Source organism: Vanessa cardui, chromosome Z, assembly GCF_905220365.1.
Source record: "Vanessa cardui chromosome Z, ilVanCard2.1, whole genome shotgun sequence".
Classification (NCBI taxonomy): Eukaryota; Metazoa; Arthropoda; class Insecta; order Lepidoptera; family Nymphalidae; genus Vanessa; species Vanessa cardui.
The window spans coordinates 8,256,471-8,279,255 of NC_061154.1; the positions used below are offsets into that span (position 1 = coordinate 8,256,471).

The following is a 22,785-nucleotide window of genomic DNA, read 5'->3' on the forward strand; positions in this document are numbered from 1 at the left end:
AGATGGAACGGAATGTAATCGGAACGATATAAATAAGTAGAATTATTCCTCAGTTAAGATTAAACTGAGATTAACTTTTGTGAGGAATAATGGACGTTTGATTGGAATAGAATCAGGAACGTAACGTTACCGTTGTAAGTTAGTAGAATTGATCCACTGTACTCTGTAGTAGTTTATAATTCAATCTAGTCAATTAGGATACCTAAGTAGCTCAACAATGCATATTTTGTGATTTTTTTTTCTTAATAAATATTGTTGGTTTAAGACATTGTCAGATTGTTTTATTTTCAAATGTATCCCCATCCTACCTACAACTTGGCTTCAGACTCAAAGGGTGTACTCCTAGCCAATCATTTTGTAAATTAATATAAAACATTGTTTTCTTTGTAAGAAAGCATAATAAATTAGAACCATATTAGAAATTAGACAAATTACATTAGATTGATGTCATCGTCAATCTAATACAATTTACCAATTTGAATTTCGAACTAAACAACCTAATTCAATTTATTATTATCTGTAACTTATAAATGTACATTTGGTTGATGTTATTATTTTATAAATACTTACTACATTAACAGAAAGAGATAATGAAACCAAAGTTATTTCGTTTCAATAATTTATTAAAAAAAAATACGATTTAAAGAAATCGATGATGTGTTTTGTTTTTTTCGTCCTCAAATCGTATTTCACTCATAAATATAAATGTAAGGATTTGATTCTATTAATGCTATGTCTTTTTCGAGCTGACGTAATTCCTGTTCCATTTTTGTTTTTCTTAGAATTTTTGGAATGGTATCTGTCAGCATCGGTAGCTGAAGAAAGTCTTTTTGCAAAAGCTGCCAGTTATATTTTAAGTCCTAAAAGAAAATAAATAGTTACGTAATTACAATTTTTTCAATTACTTTACTTGTTTTAAATATTATAAAAACTTACTTTAAGTAAGGCTTGTCTCTCCTGTTCACTAATCAGTTTGCACAAGCTTTCTTTGTGTTCGTCGGCGTATTTAATTTTGTCAATTTTCTTTTGAATTCGTCTATTCCTGTTTACTAAGTATGCTGGCATTTGTCCAAAATCTTTTCTTAAGCAGTATTCAGGAATTTCTCCAGATCCTTTTATTTTTTTTGTATGCCCATCTCTGGTGTCTACTAATCTATAAAAAGTATTTTTTTAAAACGTACAAGAAATGAATGAGAATTATAAATTGTTAGAAAAATAAACACAAGAACCTACCTTGGTTCTACAGGCTTAGGTTTTGTTTTTATAGCTTTTTTAATGTTTACAACTTTGAAATTAATTTTAGGTTTTTCAACTTTTTTAGCAGAAGCAGTGCGCCTCGGAACAGGTGGAAGTTTTCCAGACACGTAACATTTGTGATCAGATTTCTTAATTGGTTGACCAATACCTTCTCCCTTTTTTAAAAATTGGTCAGGGGGTTTTAGTGGTGTTTCTGCGTAACCAAATGTTTTCTGAAGCTTTGGTATTTTTAATTCTTTCAATTGTTTTTCCAATTCGGATTCATATCTAAATGAAAAAAATATTAATTTTAGTATTTAAGTAATCTTGTTTGTTTTAAAAGTATCACTAGTATAATAATTTATATACAACTAACTTGTAAGTACCTAGGAGTTTTTGGTGGTTCTGGTGGAGGTTTATCTAATATTCTATAAATAACTTCATCGTGATCTACAATTTCCACTATAGACATTATTAAAACAAATTGATAATAAAATGTTTCCGAATTATAAAATGTCTAAATTTAACAACCTGTTGTTATGGAAACAATTTTATTAATTGTTATATATTTTTTTTATGATTGTCATTAAATGTCTTACCAATTTTCTTGAACACAAGAAATTATTCAATATTATAAATATGAATTATTATTTAAGAATAAACAACATTGCAAAAACTTAAATAATTAAGGCTGTATCTAAACGAATGTCAATTTTCGAAAAATATTAGAAATGGCAACATATTTCCAAACGTCAGGATACGTCAAACAGATGTCGTAGCTGTTGCACTAAATATTTTTAGATATTACAAATTATTGATGTATTAGCTTTGCAGTGCAATTGCGTATGTGCGCAGTAGCCAACTATGTTCGTAAGGCGAGTCAGAAATGGCGTCCAACGATATGGTGCATTCAAGTGCATAGGAGCCGGGTCGCGGACATTATCAAGCCTTGATAATCTCGATCATGAAGAAAGATTAGATGGTTGTTTGTTGTCGTTGCCGACTAATGCAAAGGTAGTAATATGTGGCGGGGGTGTGATGGGAGCCGCTGTGGCTTATCATCTATCCAAGCGCGGATGGGGAGCTCAAACTGTAGTCATAGAAAAGGAAAAGTAAGTATAAATATCAACAACTCCTTCATATATTGATTTCACATTATGTAATTTACTTTTTCTTAAATTTTCTCAAGTTATTGATTTTTTCCATATGAAGCATTTGTTGCAACCATTGTTTTTTTAAGTTAATATTTCATTAATATACTTTAATATATTCAATACTTATTGGTATGTCAATAGTCATGAATTCTTAATGCTTAATATTTTTTTTATTAACATACTAGCATAAAGCGAAAATCAAAGTAATTTTGTAATAATATTTAAGGTATAGTAACAGATTTTTTCTATGCTTATATAATAAATAACAAAACAAATTTAAAACATTAGCTGATAAATCACAAGCACACATTTAACTGAACTATTATTTCTACTAATTCTTATATGCGTTATTTCATCTGGAATTTCTATACAGTAATATAATGGATACACTAGAAGTAGTGCCTCTGCTACACATTTATAAATTACTAATAGTTGTTTCATATAATATAATTTTATATGATAAATTCACAATATGCTTGTTTGAAGAAAACCACATTTCATTGGCCAATTATTATCATGAGAAACATGCATTTAGCAAGCTTATAAACAATGTTGAAAAATAAGTCTCAGGTTCTTTTCTTGCTAACAATGCTGACACAATTAAATATAATCACTATCAACATAAATGCCGTCAAGAAGTTACTGTCAAGAGCTAGTCATCATTAACTCAATCATAATTTACTAAATTCAATTACTATATTTTTTCTCTTTAGCTCAATTAACAAATATAATTAATTTAATTTATCAGACATGAACATGTTTTTAATATTAGATCAATTGATCATATTATGGTTTGTTTTTAAGTCATTTCGGTTGAATTGCATAAATGACAACTTGGTTTTGTAATATGGCAACAATGGCAATGTCATTTTAATTCTTGTTGTTTAGATTATTGATTTACCATGGTATGAACTTATCTTGTCTTTGTTCATGTATGTCTTAAAATTATGAGATATATAAGGAAACCATTAAATCAGTGAATATGTTTCAAATATTTTATAAAGTCTAATTTAAATGTCTTAATTAGGTTTCTAGAAATTGCCTTACAATCATAACATATACTTAATATATACATTAGTAGACAACAAGTTTAAGAAAAACAAGTTACATCAATGCAAATAACTTGTTAATAAATTGGATGAAAATTAATAAAGACGCAAATTAATTTCGCTTTTTCTTTGTTTCGAAAGTGACATTGCCGAAACAAACATTGTCCAATTGGCGCACTTATAAGCGCAGACCATTTGTCATTGGCTTCATACGGGAACGAAAAATCGGTCAGCACTTGACTATATATTTTTCATATCGTTGCAATTGCGCATCGCAATTGGAAAATACATTGTTTCTGAATCGATCCTTACGACGAGAAAAGCCGAGTCTGGTGTGGGCGCGGCATTTACAATGCACTTTGCAATGCGCTCCTGATGTTTGGAACAGTTACAGACATGGTCTACGTATACATGATTATTCAAATTTATTTAATAATTTCTTTCGGAAAATAATTCAAAATAAGAACCAGTATTAAATACTCCTTAGAACGATAACAACAATGTACGAAATGGAAATTAGTGTTGTATAGTCAATTTATTATTACGAAAATATAAGCTATCATTCCGCCAAAATTATTTAAATTTCAAGTCAACAGGCACTGTTTATTGACTAATCGCCAATGTTTTATAACGTCCAAACAGTACATATTTTTATATTATATCTATGTCTTTTTTATCCTAGAAGCTCAACGTGATGTTAAAGCCATTATGCATTAAAAACCAATCGATATGTCATTCGCCAACTTGTCGGCTGTTTCACAAGAGTTTACATCGAACATGTATGTATATTAGATTCGAGTAGCTACGTCACTATAAAGCACACCTCAAAGCACATAATGACATATAACCCTTTTCCCCAGCATGCTTTCGTAATCAATTATTATTTAAGATAATTTATTTGACTATTATACTATAAAGTAATGAATGAAAGCAGTGGTTCAAATGGAAATACGTTACAGTGCACTTAATATCTTGTCTTGTAAATAATTCACGCTTATTTTACATATAAAAGCATACGGATATATCAGTATGTAACGTGTTTTTTTTTCATCAGAGTTGGTACAGGCAGTCGGTGGTACTCTTCAGGCCTGGTTGGTGCATTTAAACCTTCTCTCGCACAAGTGAAAATCGCACAATCTTCGATACAACTTTTAAAAGATTTAGAATCTCGTGGCAGACCTACTGGTTGGAAGCAATGTGGATCACTCCTCCTAGCTAGAACGAGAGATAGAATGACCGTATATAGAAGAATGAAAAGTCAATCAGTGTATGATATTTCATTCAATATATAAACCATGTACAAAATATGCAAATTATTCATTTTGTATGGAATTTATTGGAGCTTATAAATTGAGACCTATTTTATTATCAGACAGATCCTGGGGGATAGAATGTGAGCTCGTTAGTCCGAAAAGATGTCAGGAGATATGGCCTATGCTTAATGTCGATGATGTGCTTGGAGGTCTGTGGATTCCTGGAGATGGAGTAGGAGATACGCATCTCTTTTGTATGTCTTTGATGAGAGAAGCAGTAGCAAACGGTAAGTGCTCTATTGAAATTTTTAATGATGAGGACAGATCAGATTTTAATATTATTATACGTTTAGGCGTAGGTGTTATGGAAGATTGCGCTATAACCGCTGTGCATTCAAAAGATGGAAAAGTATCAGGTATAGATACGACACACGGCTCCATTGAATGTCAATATTTTGTTAATTGCGCAGGGTTTTGGGCAAGGCAGGTATGCTAAAGTTATATATTTTTACTAATTTTTGTTAGTTATGTAATAGAACAAATGAGTAATAACAGACTTTTTTCCAGATCGGGCAACTAGCAAAGCCTAAAGTTAAAGTACCATTATTACCCTGTGAACATTATTACCTTCACACTAAGCGCATTGATAATTTAGATCCGATGACTCCAGGTAGGCAATTATATGAATTGAACGTCTTATTTACGAGTAATTCCTCGCTTTATTACTGCATTCGTTGAACAGTTCTCTTCGAACTACGAATCAAGTCACACTAACTCTCGTGATTACAATTTTCATGACTATTCTTTTGTCAAATACTTAAAACGACATTTCATAAATTTTGCTTTGAAAATTTTTATATTTGTTTTTTTTTTTCAGTCGTTCGAGATCCAGACGGTTATATATATTTACGCGAAAGGGATGGCTGTATATTAGCTGGTGGGTTCGAGCCAATTGCAAAACCCGTATATGAGGAAGAAAGTAAAATACATTTATCACGATTAAAATTACCCAAAATGTTGCGAATTTTTTGTAATGTAATTACAACGATTGTTTTTGTTTTCAGTAAGAAATGCAGAACAGAGATGCGTTCCGGAGGATTGGGACCACTTTCACGTTTTGCTCCAGGAAATAATTAAAAGGGTACCGAGTCTCAGTCAAGCCGTTTTGCACAAACTGTGTAACGGTCTCGAAGCGTTCTCACCGGATTGCAAATGGATTGTGGGGGAAACACCAGAGGTGCGTATTCGAGACACTGGTTGGTGTTTAAGAACATCTTTAGCTACCATAAAATTGTTTTTTATTTTAATTTTATTATTCTTACTAAAGTTATTAATTTCGGGATATTTATCATGGTTTTTTCACGATTTTATATTTTATTACGAGATGTCTCGTGAACATGACATTTCTAGATAATGTCAAAATATCGAGCTCCACCGAATAAGAATAAAGAACATGGTAAATATCCCGAAATTAATAACTTTAGTAATAAAAATAACCATGTTAAAAACTTTTTTTTTATATATATTAAGATGGAATGGAATTCCATTTATGAATCGTATTTGTGTTTTTTTACCCTATGGCAATGAAATATGTTATGTAAGTTAATGAATATAGGTATATAGAGCAAGAAGATGGCAGGTACGAAGATTGTTTTCGTTCTGGCGATACGTTGGATGTTGCGAAAATAGCGGTAACAAATGCAAATCATTTACAGCATGGCTAAATTCGTATCATCGAACGTTTCGAGGGGACACCCATCGACTACAGCTCAACGCCATCGAAAATGTTAGCAATAATATTTCTTGTCTAGATTTTTCTATCTTTTTATTTACTTTCTTTCTCATGTGTAATAGGTACTTAAAAAAATAATCAGTTTAGTTCGACCCCATTTTCTTGTCTGTGAAACTATTTTTTTTTTCAATAATAATATTGATAATATGTATTTAGCAATTTTGGCTTGTATAAAATTCTTTCATCACCCTACTCTGTGTTATATTTTGTACACAAACAAAGTATTTCATTAGTAGCTATAGTATTTAATTTAGTAGTTCTGGTGTAGAGTTTCATTGAAGTATTTTCTCTCTCTTTTAAATACTAATTAAGAGAGACAGAGAAAATGCTTCAAAATAGTAAATATTTTTCCAACTTGTTTTGAAGAGGCTAATCGTGTTTCCTAGATTTGGTTTATTTATTTATGGAGTTGGTGCTTGTCTCAATCTTACGAACAATAGTATGATAAAATATAACCAATTGACTCAAACAATGGTAACTACTTTATGGATACTATCATTCGTTAAGACAGGCAGACAGGAGCGCTGACAGCTGGAACCAAAAGGAAATCGTTGAATGACTAACAATTTGGTGACAACTGAAAAGACCTCCAAGAAATCATTACGTAGGTAACCATTTCTTGGAGGTTTTTTCGGCTGTCGTCAATAACAGACATCTGGATATAAGAACTTAAGAACCTAAATGTATCTATATCTTTTCGAATTTCAAGAAACTTATCTTTCAATGTGTATAACCTTTAATGAAAATTTTTGATTTTTATTTTGTTTATTTTGCGTTCTTATATTCTTACTGTTTCATGACTGGTCTTATGTTTAGACCAGTCTGTGCGCATGTTACTAATTAATTGATTAACATGCTTTCATATAAAGATACGGTTTTTTTTGTGCAAATAAAATAGATGTTCAACTACCACGTCGCCGCTGGAATGAAGACGGTCGGTATATCGGCAGCAGGGGGCGTTGCGGAGGCCACGGTTGATGAAATCGTCGACGGATACACGAAATACGATATGTACGAGCTCGATATCAATCGATTCCTTGGCCTTCATAATAACAAACGTTTCTTAAGGGACAGGATGAAAGAAGTGCCCGGTGAGAAAAAAGCCATCGTGATCTTATGTTCTTATATCCGAATACAGTTACAGCAACTTATCTGTTTTATACGGTAGGAGTTCACTACGGCCTGCCTTATCCATTCTACGAGTTTGAAATGGGACGTAATCTAAGGTTGTCGCCGATATATCCGACCTTACGGGACAAGGGCGCAGTCTTCGGGCAGGTTATGGGCTACGAGAGACCTACTTGGTTCGAAACTATTGGTCAGTTAATTCACTTCTAAATCACAATGCGATACTTGTATAGTACGACACAAATTTGATGTAGCATCGGAAAATGCAATGGAATGAAAATAAAACCGATTACTGCCGATTTACACAACCAATAGAAATAGCTCCCTATCGCGCCATTCGACGCTATTCGTCGCTATAGATTCTCGCGTCAGAGAAAGCAAGTGCATGTAAATCGACGCGTCAAATTGACGAATATATTAGGTCATATGATATTACAAGTTATTACGTTTGTGCAAAGATCATATTCGCATGAGAAATAAATATTGATAATTTGGGAGAGCGCACTCAATTCAGATGTGATCGGTTTTACGAATTTTGCCGACGCTACATCTAAGTTGTATCTTGCTATACATTATTATATTATGTTATTAATCCCCACGTAACGTTTTATAGATAAAAGCACAGCGACCCCCGACAACCCACAGCCATTCAAGATAGCTCATACGAAAACGTTTGGTAAACCACATTGGTTCGACACAGTTCAAAGGGAATATTGGGCTTGCAGAGAAGCGGTTGGACTTGCGGACTACTCGTCTTTTACAAAAATCGACCTCCAGGTAAAGACATTAAATTTTGGAATAACTTCAAATTCAGTCAAAGGATTTCGATTAATTTCACGTATTGCTTATTCGTTTTAGTCACAGGGCAATGAAGTCGTCGACTTACTACAGTACTTATGCTCCAATAACGTGGACGTTCCAATCGGTAGCATCATTCACACTGGAATGCAAAACGAGCGAGGCGGTTATGAAAATGATTGTAGTCTTGCGCGTATTACGGAGAACCAGTAAGTATGTTCGAAATAAAACACCAAAATAATCATTAACTGTCATGTAGGTATTATAATTTTATTAGGAACGATATAGGCTTCTTTTTAATGTCTTACATCTGTCTAGGGTGACGATTCGTTTTATATAACCCTTACTAATCTAATAAATGTCTTAACTACTCAATTCATCACAAATGTTTGCATACATGTTGTCATGGATACAGAAATGGACAGCGCAGAAAGACAGGTATTTCCCCTCCCCCAAACAGTGAGGTGGGGGTTGGTAATTAGTATTATTTAACACCTCACCCAATTGCCTCCATTGGTGACAGGAGGCATTGCCTGGTGGCAAAATCAGTTATTATTTTAAGGCATAACGTTAGTAAATGTTGTGTAAATGAATATAATAATTTATTTCCAGTTATATGATGATAGCACCAACTATACAACAGACTCGATGCAAGGTCTGGTTAAAGCGCCATTTACCACGAAACGGAGCAGTTACGCTGTCTGACGTCACATCGATGTACACGGCCATTTGTATTTTGGGACCGTTTACGCGAAGTCTCCTGTCCGAGCTCACGGATACAGACTTATCCCCATCCAACTTTCCATTCTTTACGTTTAAGGAGTTGGACGTTGGGTTGGCTAATGGGATCCGTGCGATGAATTTGACTCACACTGGTGAACTGGGCTATGTTTTATATATACCAAACGAAGTGAGTGAATAATTTCGAATTGATGACAATTTATTTATTTACAAGATTTGAGATGGCCCAGTGGTTAGAACGCGTGCATCTTAACCGTTGATTGCGGGTTCAAACCCAGGCAGGCACCGCTGATTCATGTGCTTAATTTATCTTTATAATTCATCTCGTACTCAGCGGTGAAGGAAAACATCGTGAGGAAACCTGCATGTGACAAATTTCATAGAAGTTCTGCCACATGTGTATTCCACCAACCCGCATTGGAACAGCGTGGTGGAATATGTTCCAAACCTTCTCAAGCGGAGAGGAGGCCTTTAGCCCAGCACTGGGAATTTACAGGCTGTTGTTGATATATTGTTTTAGTTATTATTATCGTTTTACAGTTCGCACTACATGTATACAATCGACTAATAACGGTCGGAGAAAAGTACGGCATAAGTCATGTAGGATACTACGCGACACGATCGCTTCGAGTCGAAAAGTTCTTCGCTTTCTGGGGTCAAGATCTCGATACCATGACCACGCCGCTCGAATGTGGTCGCACTTGGCGTGTCAAATTTGACGTAAGTATAGTAGGACACAAATTAGATGTAGCATCGGAAAATGAAATGGAATGAAATTAAAACCGATTACTGCCGATTTACACAACCAATACAAATAGCTCCCTATCGCGCCATTCGACGCTATTCGTCGCTATGGATTCACGCGTCAGAGAAAGCAAGTGCATGTAAATCCACCCGTCAAATTGACGAATATATTAGGTCATATGATATTACAATTTATTACGTTTATGCAAAGATCATATTCGCATGAGAAATAAATATTGATAATTTGGTATAGCGTACTCAATTCGGATGTGATCTTTTTTACGAATTTTGCCGATGCGACATCTAAGTTGTGTCGTACTATAATTTACTGCTAATCATTACATAGTATGAAAAGGCCCTTATCGGTGTCTGCTCCATGTATGCTTAGATATTTAAAATTACGCAACGGATTTTGATGCGGTTTTTTTTAATGGATAGTGATTCGAGAGGAAGGTTTATGTATATATGTCCGTAATACATGTACATGGATATGCTATATTAGCAAAGAAACATTGTTACTTTTAGAAGTTTCTAATGTGATGTCGTAAATAAACAAATTCTATAGTATATTTAGTATCATAGGGCAGGGCCGTATTTAGGGGAGGGCAACCGGGGCAACTGCCCTGGGCCCTCCACATTAGTGGTGGCCACAGTTTTCAGCAAGTTAACAAATACGAGATATAGTCAAATTATAATAATGTTATTATTTAATATTTTAAAAGTTACCGATACAAGTAAATAAATCATAGCTTACTCATTGAAATAAAAAAGTAATTAATTCATGATAAAATAATTATTAGGTTGTTCACGCTTCTGTTTGTCTAGGGCCCCCACTGCTTTGTGGCCCGGGGGCCTCCAGACCGTTGACAATCGAATAAGCCCGTGTAATAAAACTCACTAGGATTTCGATCGAACATTTGATTATTTCTAATTTTGATTTATATTTCATTAGAAAGATATTCCGTTCATTGGTCGCGATGCTTTGCTCCGTCAACGTGAGGAAGGCATTCGGAGACAGTACGTACAACTCCTGTTGACTGACCATGACCATGAGTTAGACCTTTGGTCGTGGGGCGGCGAGCCAATTTACCGAGATGGTAACTACTGCGGACAAACAACCACCACAAGTTATGGATTTACGTTTAAAAAACAGGTAAATATACAAATAAAAACTTTTTTAATGTAAAGCAAAACTAAACTCTATACTCTGCCTATAGTCGATTCCATTAGTGGAATTTCGAGCTAGCTTTTACGGCTAGAAATAAGAGATACAAGTACTAAGAAACTATTTGCTTAATGCCGGTCACACAGTAATCAACACACAAGGGCTATTTCTTTTGAGAGTTCGTTTCGTGTAAAGGTTTTTGGATGTCTAAATTCTGCTTATTTAATGTTACTTTTTTGTCAATATTTTATAATAATTAGTGTTATTTTGTCTGGTGATGTTGCTTAATTTGTGCTTATAATTAATCTCGTGCTCGGTGGTAAAAGGTAACATCGAGAGGAAACTTCCATGTGTCTAATTTCATAGAAATTCTGCTAAATGGGTATTCCACCAATCCGCATTGGAACAGCGTAATGGAATATGTTCCAAACCTTCTCCTCAAAGGGTCTCCTACCTTAGCCCAGCTTTGGGAAAATTACAGGCTAATGTTGTTGTCGATCGTTTCATTAAACTATTGAAAATTCTGTTACTAAATTTAAATACCAATATTTTTTTTAGGTGTGCCTCGGTTTCGTTCAGAATCTGGATGAGAATGGTGTACCGCAAAAAGTGACTAATGACTACGTATTAAGTGGTCATTATGAAATTGACATCGCTGGAATACGGTAATAAACATAATTATATGAACAAAAGCTTTGATACGACAAGGTTGAAGGAAAACGTTTTATAACAAGCACTAATTGAACTATTGTTAACGTAATACGCGTTGTACAATATGAGCCGCTTCCTTTCATTTGAAAAGACTTTTATTATTCAAAACTTTTGTTAAAGACGTTGATATATATATTTTTTGTAAGATAAGTATATGGATGGCTTTTCATAAAATCCCTGTCGTTTTACTCAGTTTTCAATTAAAATTGTGTGTAGTAATCAATGAAATAAACAGATATGTTATACCCATACTAAACAACAGAAAAAAGTGTGCCGCGCCGAGTACCGTTTATTTTACATTTCGTTACAAGTAAAAATGATAGCTTGATAAAAACAATAAGTAAAAAGGATAACTAGATGTTTTAATTACGTAAAACGTATTACTACATAATTATGATGTATTATAACGTATTACTGGCATAATTATGATGAAAACGACTAAAGGCAAACGTCCCAATTAGGACGTTTTCTAGTCTTCACTTTTTGCGCGTTAATAACATATCTGTTTACAAGAACATAATTGGTAGTGATGTTATTTATTCAATAAAAAACACATTGTTTAGGTATGCTGCAAAAGTCAATCTTCATTCTCCTAACTTACCCACAAAGTATCCAGACAAGGAACGGGACGTTTACCAAGCGACTAGGAAACTGCATGAATCTAATCAGTTCCTCGGAAGACATTATCAACCATAACTTTCTAAGTAAACCGAACATTTTTTATTTATTGATTGAACATTGTATTGTTATGTATATATAACAAAAATCTCCTTACTGATATAAGAAATATAGAGCAGAAGTTAAATGTTGTGAATTAGAAGTATTATAGTTATAGTTAGGTTGCATATACTTCAAATCATGTTCAAATTGCGTATACAATAATAGCTATAAATAAAAAAATGTATTCTAAACAGCAATAAAACTAGTTTTGTTACCGGCTTATTGTTTATTTTGTATTTTAAATTACCTATTAATGAAAAAATTCCCACATTATCTAACATTAATATTTAAATGTTTCATTCATTTTCACTTATAAAGGTAAAGTAGAAAGTTTAAATAATTATTTTTGTCTTCACAATTTCGGATAGAAAAATCGAAAGAATATTATTCATGTTAACATGACCTACTTTGATCCTTAATTCTTCATTTTTCCCTTGATTTAGTTATAAATAAGTATAAATTGCTTAATTAGAGACCATCATATCTTCAGTGATTTTGAAATAAGCTGACATATTATAACATTTATTGATTCAATTTGGAGTCGTCCTAACAATTTAATATCTTTACCTTCTCATAATCCTCATTTCTTTAATTAAATTGTAGCAATCATTACATTGTAGTTAATCATTACATGGCATGCATAAGAAATAAAACTTACAGATGATTATAATTTAAAAGAAATATTTTTTTTTATTTACAATCCAATTAAATGTATTATTTACAAACACCAGGTACTAAAATAAACCACAATATATAATTTAGAAAAAATAAATCAATTAAAAATATTAACCTTATGTAAAAATTATAATCAATATATTTTTAATAGGCAATAAAATTAAAGTATTTTTACAATTAAATTTGAGTCATTCCATAAAACTTACACTACTTGTTATTGTATAATATTTATCCTAAATAAAGTTCTACTTGTTCACAGACACAAGTATAAATGTTATTTTAGGTATCACTATGAATGCTGATAAAACAAGTATGCAGTTTATCCATTTTACAAAACTGCAAATAAATCAGTAAGTCGTTTGATGTCCAAAATGAGCAGTATAATATTTTATATTATCATCTAATATAAGATATTAATTCGTTGTATAGATCTTAATACTTACCTTGTATAAAGATACTTGAAGTTTAATAATAAAATTCAGGGCTACTTGGTACAATAAACAGTTCCTACATAAATCACATCACTACACTAATAATTTATAAATAATAATAACTATCATGATGATTTGTTCTGACTGATTTCACTACGGCCATTCCCACAACACAAACTAACCAGGACATATTATAGTGCACAAATACAAGTGCTCTCTCTTAATTTGATGGGACGGCAACATCTATCCCGGCTTTCTAAGGCACCAGAGTATTCAGTTCGAGACATGAGGCTGCTTCTGAGAATATATCAAGGTTCCAGACATGAGGATTTTAGCATAATAAACTAGCGACTACACTAAATAATGTAGCAAATAACTAACATTATAACATTGTAACAAGAAAAGTCTAGTTAAATCATATTTTGAAATCTATGCAAATATTTTCAACTACAGTTTGATAACAAATAATTCTAGCATCATTTAGCTTCATCAGCATGAGGCTGTTTTAATATAACAGTATATTGAAAAATTTTACTGTGAAATTATCATTAAAGCTAAATTATTCAACTTCTAAACATTAATGTGCTATCAATAATAATACAATATTACGATGGCTTAATTGTTTGGAAGTTAAATAATTTAGCTTTATATTTCATTGAAAGTCTTCCAAATTGCTAACGGTGAAAGTACTGGACATTGTTGGCCTCCTCAATTTTTCTTTAATTATATCACAGGGTGATGGGGTGTTAAAAGCGAACCTAATAATTCTTGTCGGGTATATTTGCCTTAAATATGGTGCAGCAACTGGTCGTAGTCGTGATGTCACAACTCTACCAAAGGCAGAAGCTTTGTCTCTCTTGAACTTTTGTTTCAATATATATGACATGTCTGTTATACATGGTAGCAAAGGCTCTGGAGTTTTTGTTTTTTCTGGTTCATCATCATCACAATCTTGAAAATTCAATTTAAACAAAGATTCACACGAACTGCTATTACTAAGAGTTTCTTCATTATGTGAAATAAGGTCAGGTTTGTATGGGGTTTGAATAGCTTTCATTAAGTCTATTACTGTGCTATTTTCTTCTTCTATTTGAAGTTGTTTCAATTCTTCTTCTAACTTAAGCTTTTCTTGTTTTTGTTTTTTTAATTCCTTAGCTTTGAGCATGTTTGTTACTTGCTGAGCTAAAACATTTACAATGGGGCTCTCACGAGTGTCGAAAGGTGATATGGGAAATCTGCGAGATGGTTGCGAGGGTAGCGAAGTTTCTGAGCTACTTTCAAGATGAACATTGTTGAATGGAGAAATTTTAATAGTCTGATTACCATTATCTTCTCCATTGTCTTGTACACTGGTTTTGGATAAATGGCTGTCTACTAGTGCAAACAAAGAAGAATACACTTTCGAATCTGTCATGGTGATGTTTATATATTTTACTGTTATTAAGAACAACTGTATGCATTAAAACTAATTGATATCGTGATAACAAAAAGAGCACAGAGAATTGTATCACTAATCACTAGTACTACGTCCAAAGAGAATAGAATAAATTAGAATCATCAGTCTTTTGTTGTTGTTTAAGTTGTTTTTTATCAATTCATAACAGGTAAGGATCTTTAACCATACAGCCAGCAGTTTATTCGAATGCAAACTTTGATTTTAAAAGTAATATACGCATATAAAAATAAGTTTAAAAACTAAAATCATTGTGTCAGGAGTTTATATATAACATGATTTACTTTTCTCAGTTTTATTTTTAAGCATTGTTAGAACAAAATAAGCATCGAATTAAAATAATATTAGTTAGAATGAAGACAGTAGAAGAAGATTACATTTCTTGTACCTTCTAAACAGTCGGATCAAAACATGTTGGAGTCTATTTTTAAGCGTTAATATATCCCGTTAAGGAAAACAGCCATCGATGTTGCTAGAGTTTTAAAAAAAACGATAATTTGACAATGACAATGACAGTTGAGTATAGAGTAGTGATGACTGGAGACTGGAGACTGACAAATTGACATTAAATTACAAAAACTTCAATTAAATTTATGATAGTGACATTTAGAGTATACACTGTGTTTAAGAATAAGTTTACTTGCTTTAAATTCGTTTAGAATAATTTAAACTTTACACATAATATGTTAAATAATTGAGTTGCTATGCTATTGAGTGATTCTTTAAAGAGAGACCAGTCGCGTTGCGCTCGCAATGCCAGGCGCAAAATATGAACAGCTGTCGTTAAAGTCTGATGCCGACGAAGACGTGTTTACCAGTAAACCCAAAGGAAAATGGTCTGATATATGTTTTCAAAAAAGCCTCCTGTCGCTAGGATTAATATTACTTTATTTTTCTTTATCCATTGGGCTTACTTTCTATCAGAGATGGTTATTAAAGGTTCGTAAAACATTAAATTTCGATAAACTAATTATTCAACGTATTATTTTTAATGAAACCAAAGATAAGGAATATTATGAAAAACAATATGTAACTTTATTAGTGTACCAAGTAAATTTCACTATAAATTTAAATGTTTTCTGTGTTATTTGTTATCAATTTATAGCTTTGATAATTGTAATCCAAATTAAAGCTGACAATTTTTATTCATAGATAAGATGATAGATATTAAACAAAAAAATATATATATTTCTGTTGACTAAAAACGCTTTTTAAAGTTATTAGATTTATAAAAACTAAAGATGTTGATTGATTCCAAATGTATTGTTTCAGGAATTTCACTTCCCACTTACCGTGGTCATGTACCATTTAGTAGTCAAATGGATACTCTCAGTGCTTGTGCGTTTGATACTGTATATGATTACTGGAACACCACAGCTGATGTTGTCTTTTATCACATGCCTGAGGTCCGTGGGCCCTACCGGGCTCGCTAGTGGTATAGATGTTGGATTTTCAAATTGGGGTCTGGAACTAGTAACGATTTCTCTCTACACAATGACTAAATCAACGACAATTATATTTATACTTGGATTTGCTATTCTCTTAGGACTGGAAAAAAAGGTATATTACTTTTTCCTATGATATTTAATATATTAACTCTTTATAGTTTTATGTATTTTATCAAAATAGTATTTATTACTTTACAATTTGATTGTTGTCAAAATGTTTATGAATAAGGCTTACATGTAATAAAAAATATTCATCTTGATAATGTGCATTGACCAATGAGGTGCAAGATTTCCTTTCGAGTTCCACAAAATCATTTATTATTTCTTTAATGTTTTTTTTTTTAATAATATGTTCTGTTTCTAAGTGTTCAATGTTGGTACCATGATATTACTTTAACCTTAATGGCTAATCAATTTTCTGCTTGGCTGCATCATTATGCCGTTACATTGTTGATTTCAAGGATACATAGTGTTTTACCATTTGCTTTTTCAAGTTTTGCTCTCTTCAAAGATACTGTTTTTAATAGCGAATGAAGAGTTTTATATTCCCTTAAATTTTTATAGATAATGAGTAGTAAAAAAATCATAACTTGTTTTCATTTGGTAAAATACCCCATGATGGTGGTACTGAGATAGGACTTTACTTTTAAATTTATTATATATTTTTAATAGAAGTGTTGTCAATACACTTTATAAATCATGAAATAACAATAAAAAGTTATACAAAATTTTCCCATTAACATGCTACTTGACTGTGAATGTTCTTTCCATTTGATTAAATATATAATAAGTATTTGTTTTAGAAATGTAAATATTCCTATTCTGCAACCTAAACTGACAAACATAAATCTTTAAGTTTGAATTTTCTGTATAAAAAATTTTGTTTGATAAAAAACAAAAAATGAGTATTTAAGAATTTATATTTGATGAAATTTTTGATAAAGTTGCTTAATTAATTGAAATTTCTTCCAAATGTTGCGAGATGCTCTTAATATGACATACTTAAGATTAGATTTGTAAGCATTGGCCTTCCATGTTTTGTTTGAATGCTGCTTTGCTTTGCGAATTTTATGTTGTTAGCATTCATCTATATAATTTATTAAAAGTAAACGAAATAATGTGAAAATAATGTTGTTATTTTGATTAATTTCTATAATAAATATATAATTACTTGAATGATTTTATCACTGATACAATATTTAATGACAAGGAATACAATATAAATACCATTTTCCAATATGAAAATATGTAAAAACAAAATTATATTGCTTTGTTTTTGTAAACATGTAAAATATTTTCAGATAATTCACAATCATAAAACACAAAGAGATAATGTTGATTACATGCTAAAATACTACTGACTATTATAGTTACTATGTATATAATCCATACCTATTTTACATGTTAGCTTTAAATATATGCAAAAGACATATTTTATACATACCTATGTATATTTTATTAATCTATCTAATATTTATTTGACGTGGCTGCGAATGATTCGGGCTCGGTATAATGCAATATGCGAAAACGTCATCATAAACGATAAATTAATGTATTTTTTACTTTATGTACTAAGCGAGCACAATCATTATGTGTTAAGTCTGAAAAATAGACCTAAGCGAATGTTTGATTTGCGCTTGCTGTTTCGAACAATGCAGTTTACATTAATATTATTGCTAAATGGTGTTTTAGAAATAAGCATGTATGTTTTATACTTTTTATTTCACCTTAATTTTGTTTTGTTCAAGAGTTTTAATAATTAATTAATTTCATTAAGTCTGCTCGCGAAGTACTTTTCTTAACAAGTGAAATGATGTATATCTATGACAATAACATATGGCAACATTTATTAATTCGAAGTTTATTTACATATCGTTATCTATTATATATTTCCAATGTGTGAAACATTTATTCAAACAACTATTATTTTTCTTATACTATTACTTAGCTTGGCTAAAAATAATTTAAACTAAAAAAAGTCAGTAACTTTTTTCTTAAGATTACATATACCGATTTATTTTGACGGGCTGACCGATTTATACGATATTTAAAAATGGGCAGTAATTTCTATTTCAAGGTCAAAGTTAGAAAGTGTTTATTTTGCTTTTGAAAACTACGCCAAAATAGAAGAATTAGTGTAAATTGTTACTTTTATTGAAATAATAATATGATTATTTTTAATTTCAGTCATGGTCACTGGTGGGAATTGTGTTCATGATATCAGTTGGTCTGATAATGTTCACGTACAAGGCGACACAGTTTAATCTTCTCGGATTCAACTTCTTACTGCTCGCGTCGTTCGCTGCCGGTCTCCGGTGGACCTTCGCTCAGCTGCTTATGCAGAAGTCCAAGCTTGGTCTCCACAACCCCGTTGACATGGTGTTTCACGTTCAACCCTGGATGTTCTTATCGCTACTTCCTTTCACGATAATGTTTGAAGGTTGGCAATAATAATACTTATATAAGTCTTGTTTGTTTCTTAATTTCCGGATTATCTTCTTTTGCGATTCAAATTGTGTTTGTTGATAGAAAAGAGAGTGCTGTGTTTGCACACTGTTTTGTCACTATAATATCTGCCTAGTTGCATAGTCTCAGTCAAGCTTTATGAAATACGTTAAAACTAATATTATATATATAGTTGTAAAAAACTTTTTCTGTACTTATATCTATTTATATTTTGTACTGGATAAAAAGTTATAGTATTAGTCTAAAGATTTAAAAAGTCATTATGGAGACGACACTGGAGTTTTTATTCTATACTCTCTCATGTAATTTCAGTAGTTCGGGATGGCCAAAATAATATTATAGTTTTACAATGATGCTTCAATGTCTCTATCTTTTGCTAGATTGCCCTACGCTATAGTCCAATTATTTTATAATGACAGCTCAATAATATTTAAAATAAGAAATAGTGTTACATGCCAGTATTAAATGCTATGCCATATAAAATAATATTAATTACAGTTTTACAAATTATTATTGATCAATTAATTGTATATAATAAAGTAAATTCAATAGCTCCTGCTATATTAATAATATGCAATAATAATGTGATATAAATTATGATATAGAATCAAATGTCATAAAACCGTATTGAAGGCTAAGTTTACTCTTGTAACACTCACCTTATCTTGTGATTATAGTCTCAGAAAATTTAATTAAGAAAAAACAAAAGAGGTTATTTCTAATGTCAAGTTGTGATGATATTTATTTAATGATTTTTAGGTTTTAAGTGTATCGACGAATTGCTCAAACTCTCCCCGGAAGCATTAATGCCCACGATACTCAAAGTGTCTGTGGGCGCGACGATTGCCTTCGCTATGGAAATCAGTGAATTCCTAGTCGTCACATACACTTCTAGTCTCACTTTGTCTATCGCGGGTATATTTAAGGTATGATATTACGATTATATAAAAGTATTGTTTAAATACAGCGTCGGCCTCGTGGCTATTTCTTACGGTAATCGTGGTCGCTCAATGGTCGTTATTTGACCGTAATCAATATAGAAAATGTTAAGAATACATGTATCATGGTTTTGAAATGCTGGTCTTTGAAATTGTTTAGAGTAGTCTAAACGCTACTACTTGCGATTAGTAAAATTTAATTTCAGTTTTTTTTTTTTATTATTCTAACGCTTGTTGATGACAAAGTCCTAACAAAGAATAAAATTGTTTGACAAATAAAAAAAAAGTTGAGTCGAGAGTGACTAGCTTGAGGAGTTACAGTCAGCGTAATCAAAGTTATGTAACATTCTAAGCCTTAGAAATATAAACCAAACCGATACTACTAACTTAAAAATTGCAGAAGTGACTAATATTATGCTGTGCCTCGATAATTAGGCGGTAAAAATGTTTATATGTAGACCCTTATTATAACCGTACGAAGTCGGCATAGATTGAAAGTTTGGGTTACAAAAATATAACTGAAATATTTTTTTTATTATATAGGGTGGCAGACGAGCATATGGGCCACCTGATGGTAAGTTGTCTATGGGTAATGGTGACCCCATTACCCATAGACAATGACGCTGTAAGAAATATTAACTATTCCTTACATCGTCAATGTGCCACCAACCTTGGGAACTAAGATGTTATGTCCCTTGTGCCTGTAGTTACACTGGCTCACTCACCTTTCAAACCGGAGCACTACAATACTGAGTACTGTTATTTGGCGGTAGAATAAATGATGAGTGGACCTACCCAGACGGGCTTGCACAAGGCGTGCCACCAAGTAATATTTTAATTATAATTATTTATTTTATTATTTCAGGAAATGTGTATTCTAGTCTTGGCTGTGGAAGTGAGTGGTGATCAGCTCAGTCCCATAAACGTAGTCGGCCTGGCTGTGTGTCTGCTTGGTATAATTGGTCACATCGTCCACAAGGTACTGGTTATAAAGTCTGTGGTTGGCACCGTCAGCGCGATCGATTTCGAGGACATGGGTAGACCTAGGAAACCAAAGTCGAAGGAGGAACACGACGAGCCGTTACTAGACGAAAGCAAATGGCAGAATGTTGCCAGTGAGGAGAGCGATTTTGACTCCAATGTCGTACTATTCGAAGTTTTGCAAAGGAGGGATGGAAAATGATACATATTCATAAAATGTGTCGCCTGTTTAATCGATTGATTGTTACATCAATGTCCACCGTTGGCGAGCGAGCTCTGATATATAATAAGTATTTTTATACAGTTCATAGTATTTTTATACAAATGATGATATTTAAACAGATTCCTTGTCAAAGTTTTCAATTCACGCGTGATTCGTGTGACAAGGATAGCATTGATGTTTATATTTTTAATTGACAACACAAGTGAACCGAACATATGATTTCGTTATTTTGTTTTTTTTTTTTGAAATACAAAAGAGAAAAAAAAACGAAAATGATTATAGATAATAAATTTACACACAACATACGACAGATAAAATAGCACTATTTTATCTGTCTACGTAGAGTTCGCTCGTTTGATGATTTTTTTTTATTGTAACAGACAATTATTTGTCAATGCAAAAATAGATGTTAAAATTAACATTTTGCAAGAAACGTTATAGAAATGCATTTAATAGCAAGTGTTCTATTTTATAACAGTTTATAAAAGTTAGCATAGAGAAATTTATTATTATGTTATAATTTTTTTCGTACCTTATATTTAATTTTGTTGTGTGACCACTGATTGTAAAAAAAACAAACATTCCAAATTTAAAAATTACTTAATGACTTTATTTATCTGTTAGATGATTTGGTTCTGTGTTATATCTACAAAATATATTTCTGTTAGTGAAAAGTTGATTAAAAATTTTTTTATTGTTGTAAAAGTTGATCTAATTTATGCTATAAAAAATCTCACCGACAGCCAGCAATACATGTAAATGTACAAAAATAGTAATGAATTAAAGAAATCTATAATATGATATTATAAAAATAAAAAATAAAAAAAGTCGTAATCCAGCAATCTAGATTTTTGTACATTTTATAATAATTATGATATTAATGAAAAAAATATATATTATCTGTACAAAAAAAAATATCCAATACTGACAATTAATTATAAATAATTGTAAGTATATAACACGATGCACAAACTATTGGACCAATGGTAATATTTAAAAGTAGGCAACTCGTTTTGATATGAATCGCAACTTTGATACGTAAAGTCATTTGTATAAAATTTAAGACAAAATTATTCGCATTTAATATAAGTAACCTACGTGTGCAATATGATAATCAATTATGAAACAATTTCCAATATTTCAATTATTCAATACAATAACATATATTTTTTATTGTAAAAGTGTATTTCCATTGAAGTTATTGGCAAGTTAGCATTTGCAGTCGTGTACAACACTTTAAGAAACTAAGCAAAATAATTAAGCAATTATACACAGCATGTATTTAAAAGGTAAAAATCATATACACAAAATTTGCAAATGTATCTTTCGTGGAGACTCAGCTTATCACAATTTCATCGTCATTGTGTAATTCTTCTTCCATTTCTACACCCTTAAGCCAATGTCTTCCTATTTTGTGAAATTCCAACATTCCTTTTATTTTAAACTAGTATTATCTCAAAAATTAAATACTTCCATACAATTTTAACGAATTACTTACTATTTTACCTAATATTTAAATGAGTGTTTCTTGTATCCGCATTAATAACTTATCTATTATATTTTATCTGTGTGTACTATTAAGTATATTCCCGCTTTTTAGGCTAATTGATATCTGTCAAAATTTTATGACATTTTTTTTTTGTATGACAAATATTTTTTGTTTCGGTTGTGATTTGATC

At 31.6% G+C, this 22,785-nt stretch overlaps 4 protein-coding genes across 6 annotated transcripts; 2 read left to right on the forward strand and 2 right to left on the reverse strand.

The window, feature by feature from the left end:
• Positions 1–662: 662 nt before the first annotated feature.
• LOC124543354 (enkurin) lies at positions 663–1,753 on the reverse strand. The gene is made up of 4 exons (XM_047121554.1): positions 1,623–1,753; positions 1,234–1,524; positions 937–1,153; positions 663–860 (listed from the first exon to the last, which is right to left on the reverse strand). The coding sequence occupies exons 1-4, from the start codon at positions 1,706–1,708 to the stop codon at positions 690–692; spliced, it is 765 nt and encodes a 254-aa protein (XP_046977510.1). The 5' UTR covers positions 1,709–1,753; the 3' UTR covers positions 663–689.
• A 242-nt stretch (positions 1,754–1,995) lies between these two features.
• LOC124543111 (pyruvate dehydrogenase phosphatase regulatory subunit, mitochondrial) lies at positions 1,996–12,713 on the forward strand. 3 transcript variants are annotated; one of them, XM_047121163.1, is made up of 16 exons: positions 1,996–2,348; positions 4,494–4,706; positions 4,816–4,979; positions 5,046–5,179; positions 5,260–5,362; positions 5,570–5,671; positions 5,757–5,929; positions 7,383–7,575; positions 7,653–7,802; positions 8,226–8,389; positions 8,471–8,619; positions 9,023–9,320; positions 9,692–9,871; positions 10,848–11,048; positions 11,619–11,725; positions 12,335–12,713. In XM_047121163.1, exons 1-16 carry the CDS (start codon positions 2,101–2,103, stop codon positions 12,465–12,467), a joined length of 2,712 nt encoding a protein of 903 aa, XP_046977119.1. In that variant the 5' UTR covers positions 1,996–2,100; the 3' UTR covers positions 12,468–12,713. The 3 variants fall into 3 exon arrangements, with proteins under 3 accessions (XP_046977119.1, XP_046977120.1, XP_046977122.1); XM_047121164.1 differs by lacking the exon at positions 1,996–2,348 and adding an exon at positions 4,111–4,218; XM_047121166.1 differs by lacking the exon at positions 1,996–2,348 and having other exon boundaries at positions 4,812–4,979.
• A 441-nt stretch (positions 12,714–13,154) lies between these two features.
• On the reverse strand, positions 13,155–15,135 carry LOC124543233. Its single transcript, XM_047121373.1, has one exon. It carries the CDS (start codon positions 15,009–15,011, stop codon positions 14,250–14,252), a length of 762 nt encoding a protein of 253 aa, XP_046977329.1. The 5' UTR covers positions 15,012–15,135; the 3' UTR covers positions 13,155–14,249.
• A 460-nt stretch (positions 15,136–15,595) lies between these two features.
• LOC124543295 (solute carrier family 35 member C2) lies at positions 15,596–21,335 on the forward strand. The gene is made up of 5 exons (XM_047121464.1): positions 15,596–15,989; positions 16,323–16,610; positions 18,686–18,938; positions 19,724–19,890; positions 20,768–21,335. Exons 1-5 carry the CDS (start codon positions 15,804–15,806, stop codon positions 21,083–21,085), a joined length of 1,212 nt encoding a protein of 403 aa, XP_046977420.1. The 5' UTR covers positions 15,596–15,803; the 3' UTR covers positions 21,086–21,335.
• The last annotated feature ends 1,450 nt before the right edge of the window (positions 21,336–22,785 follow it).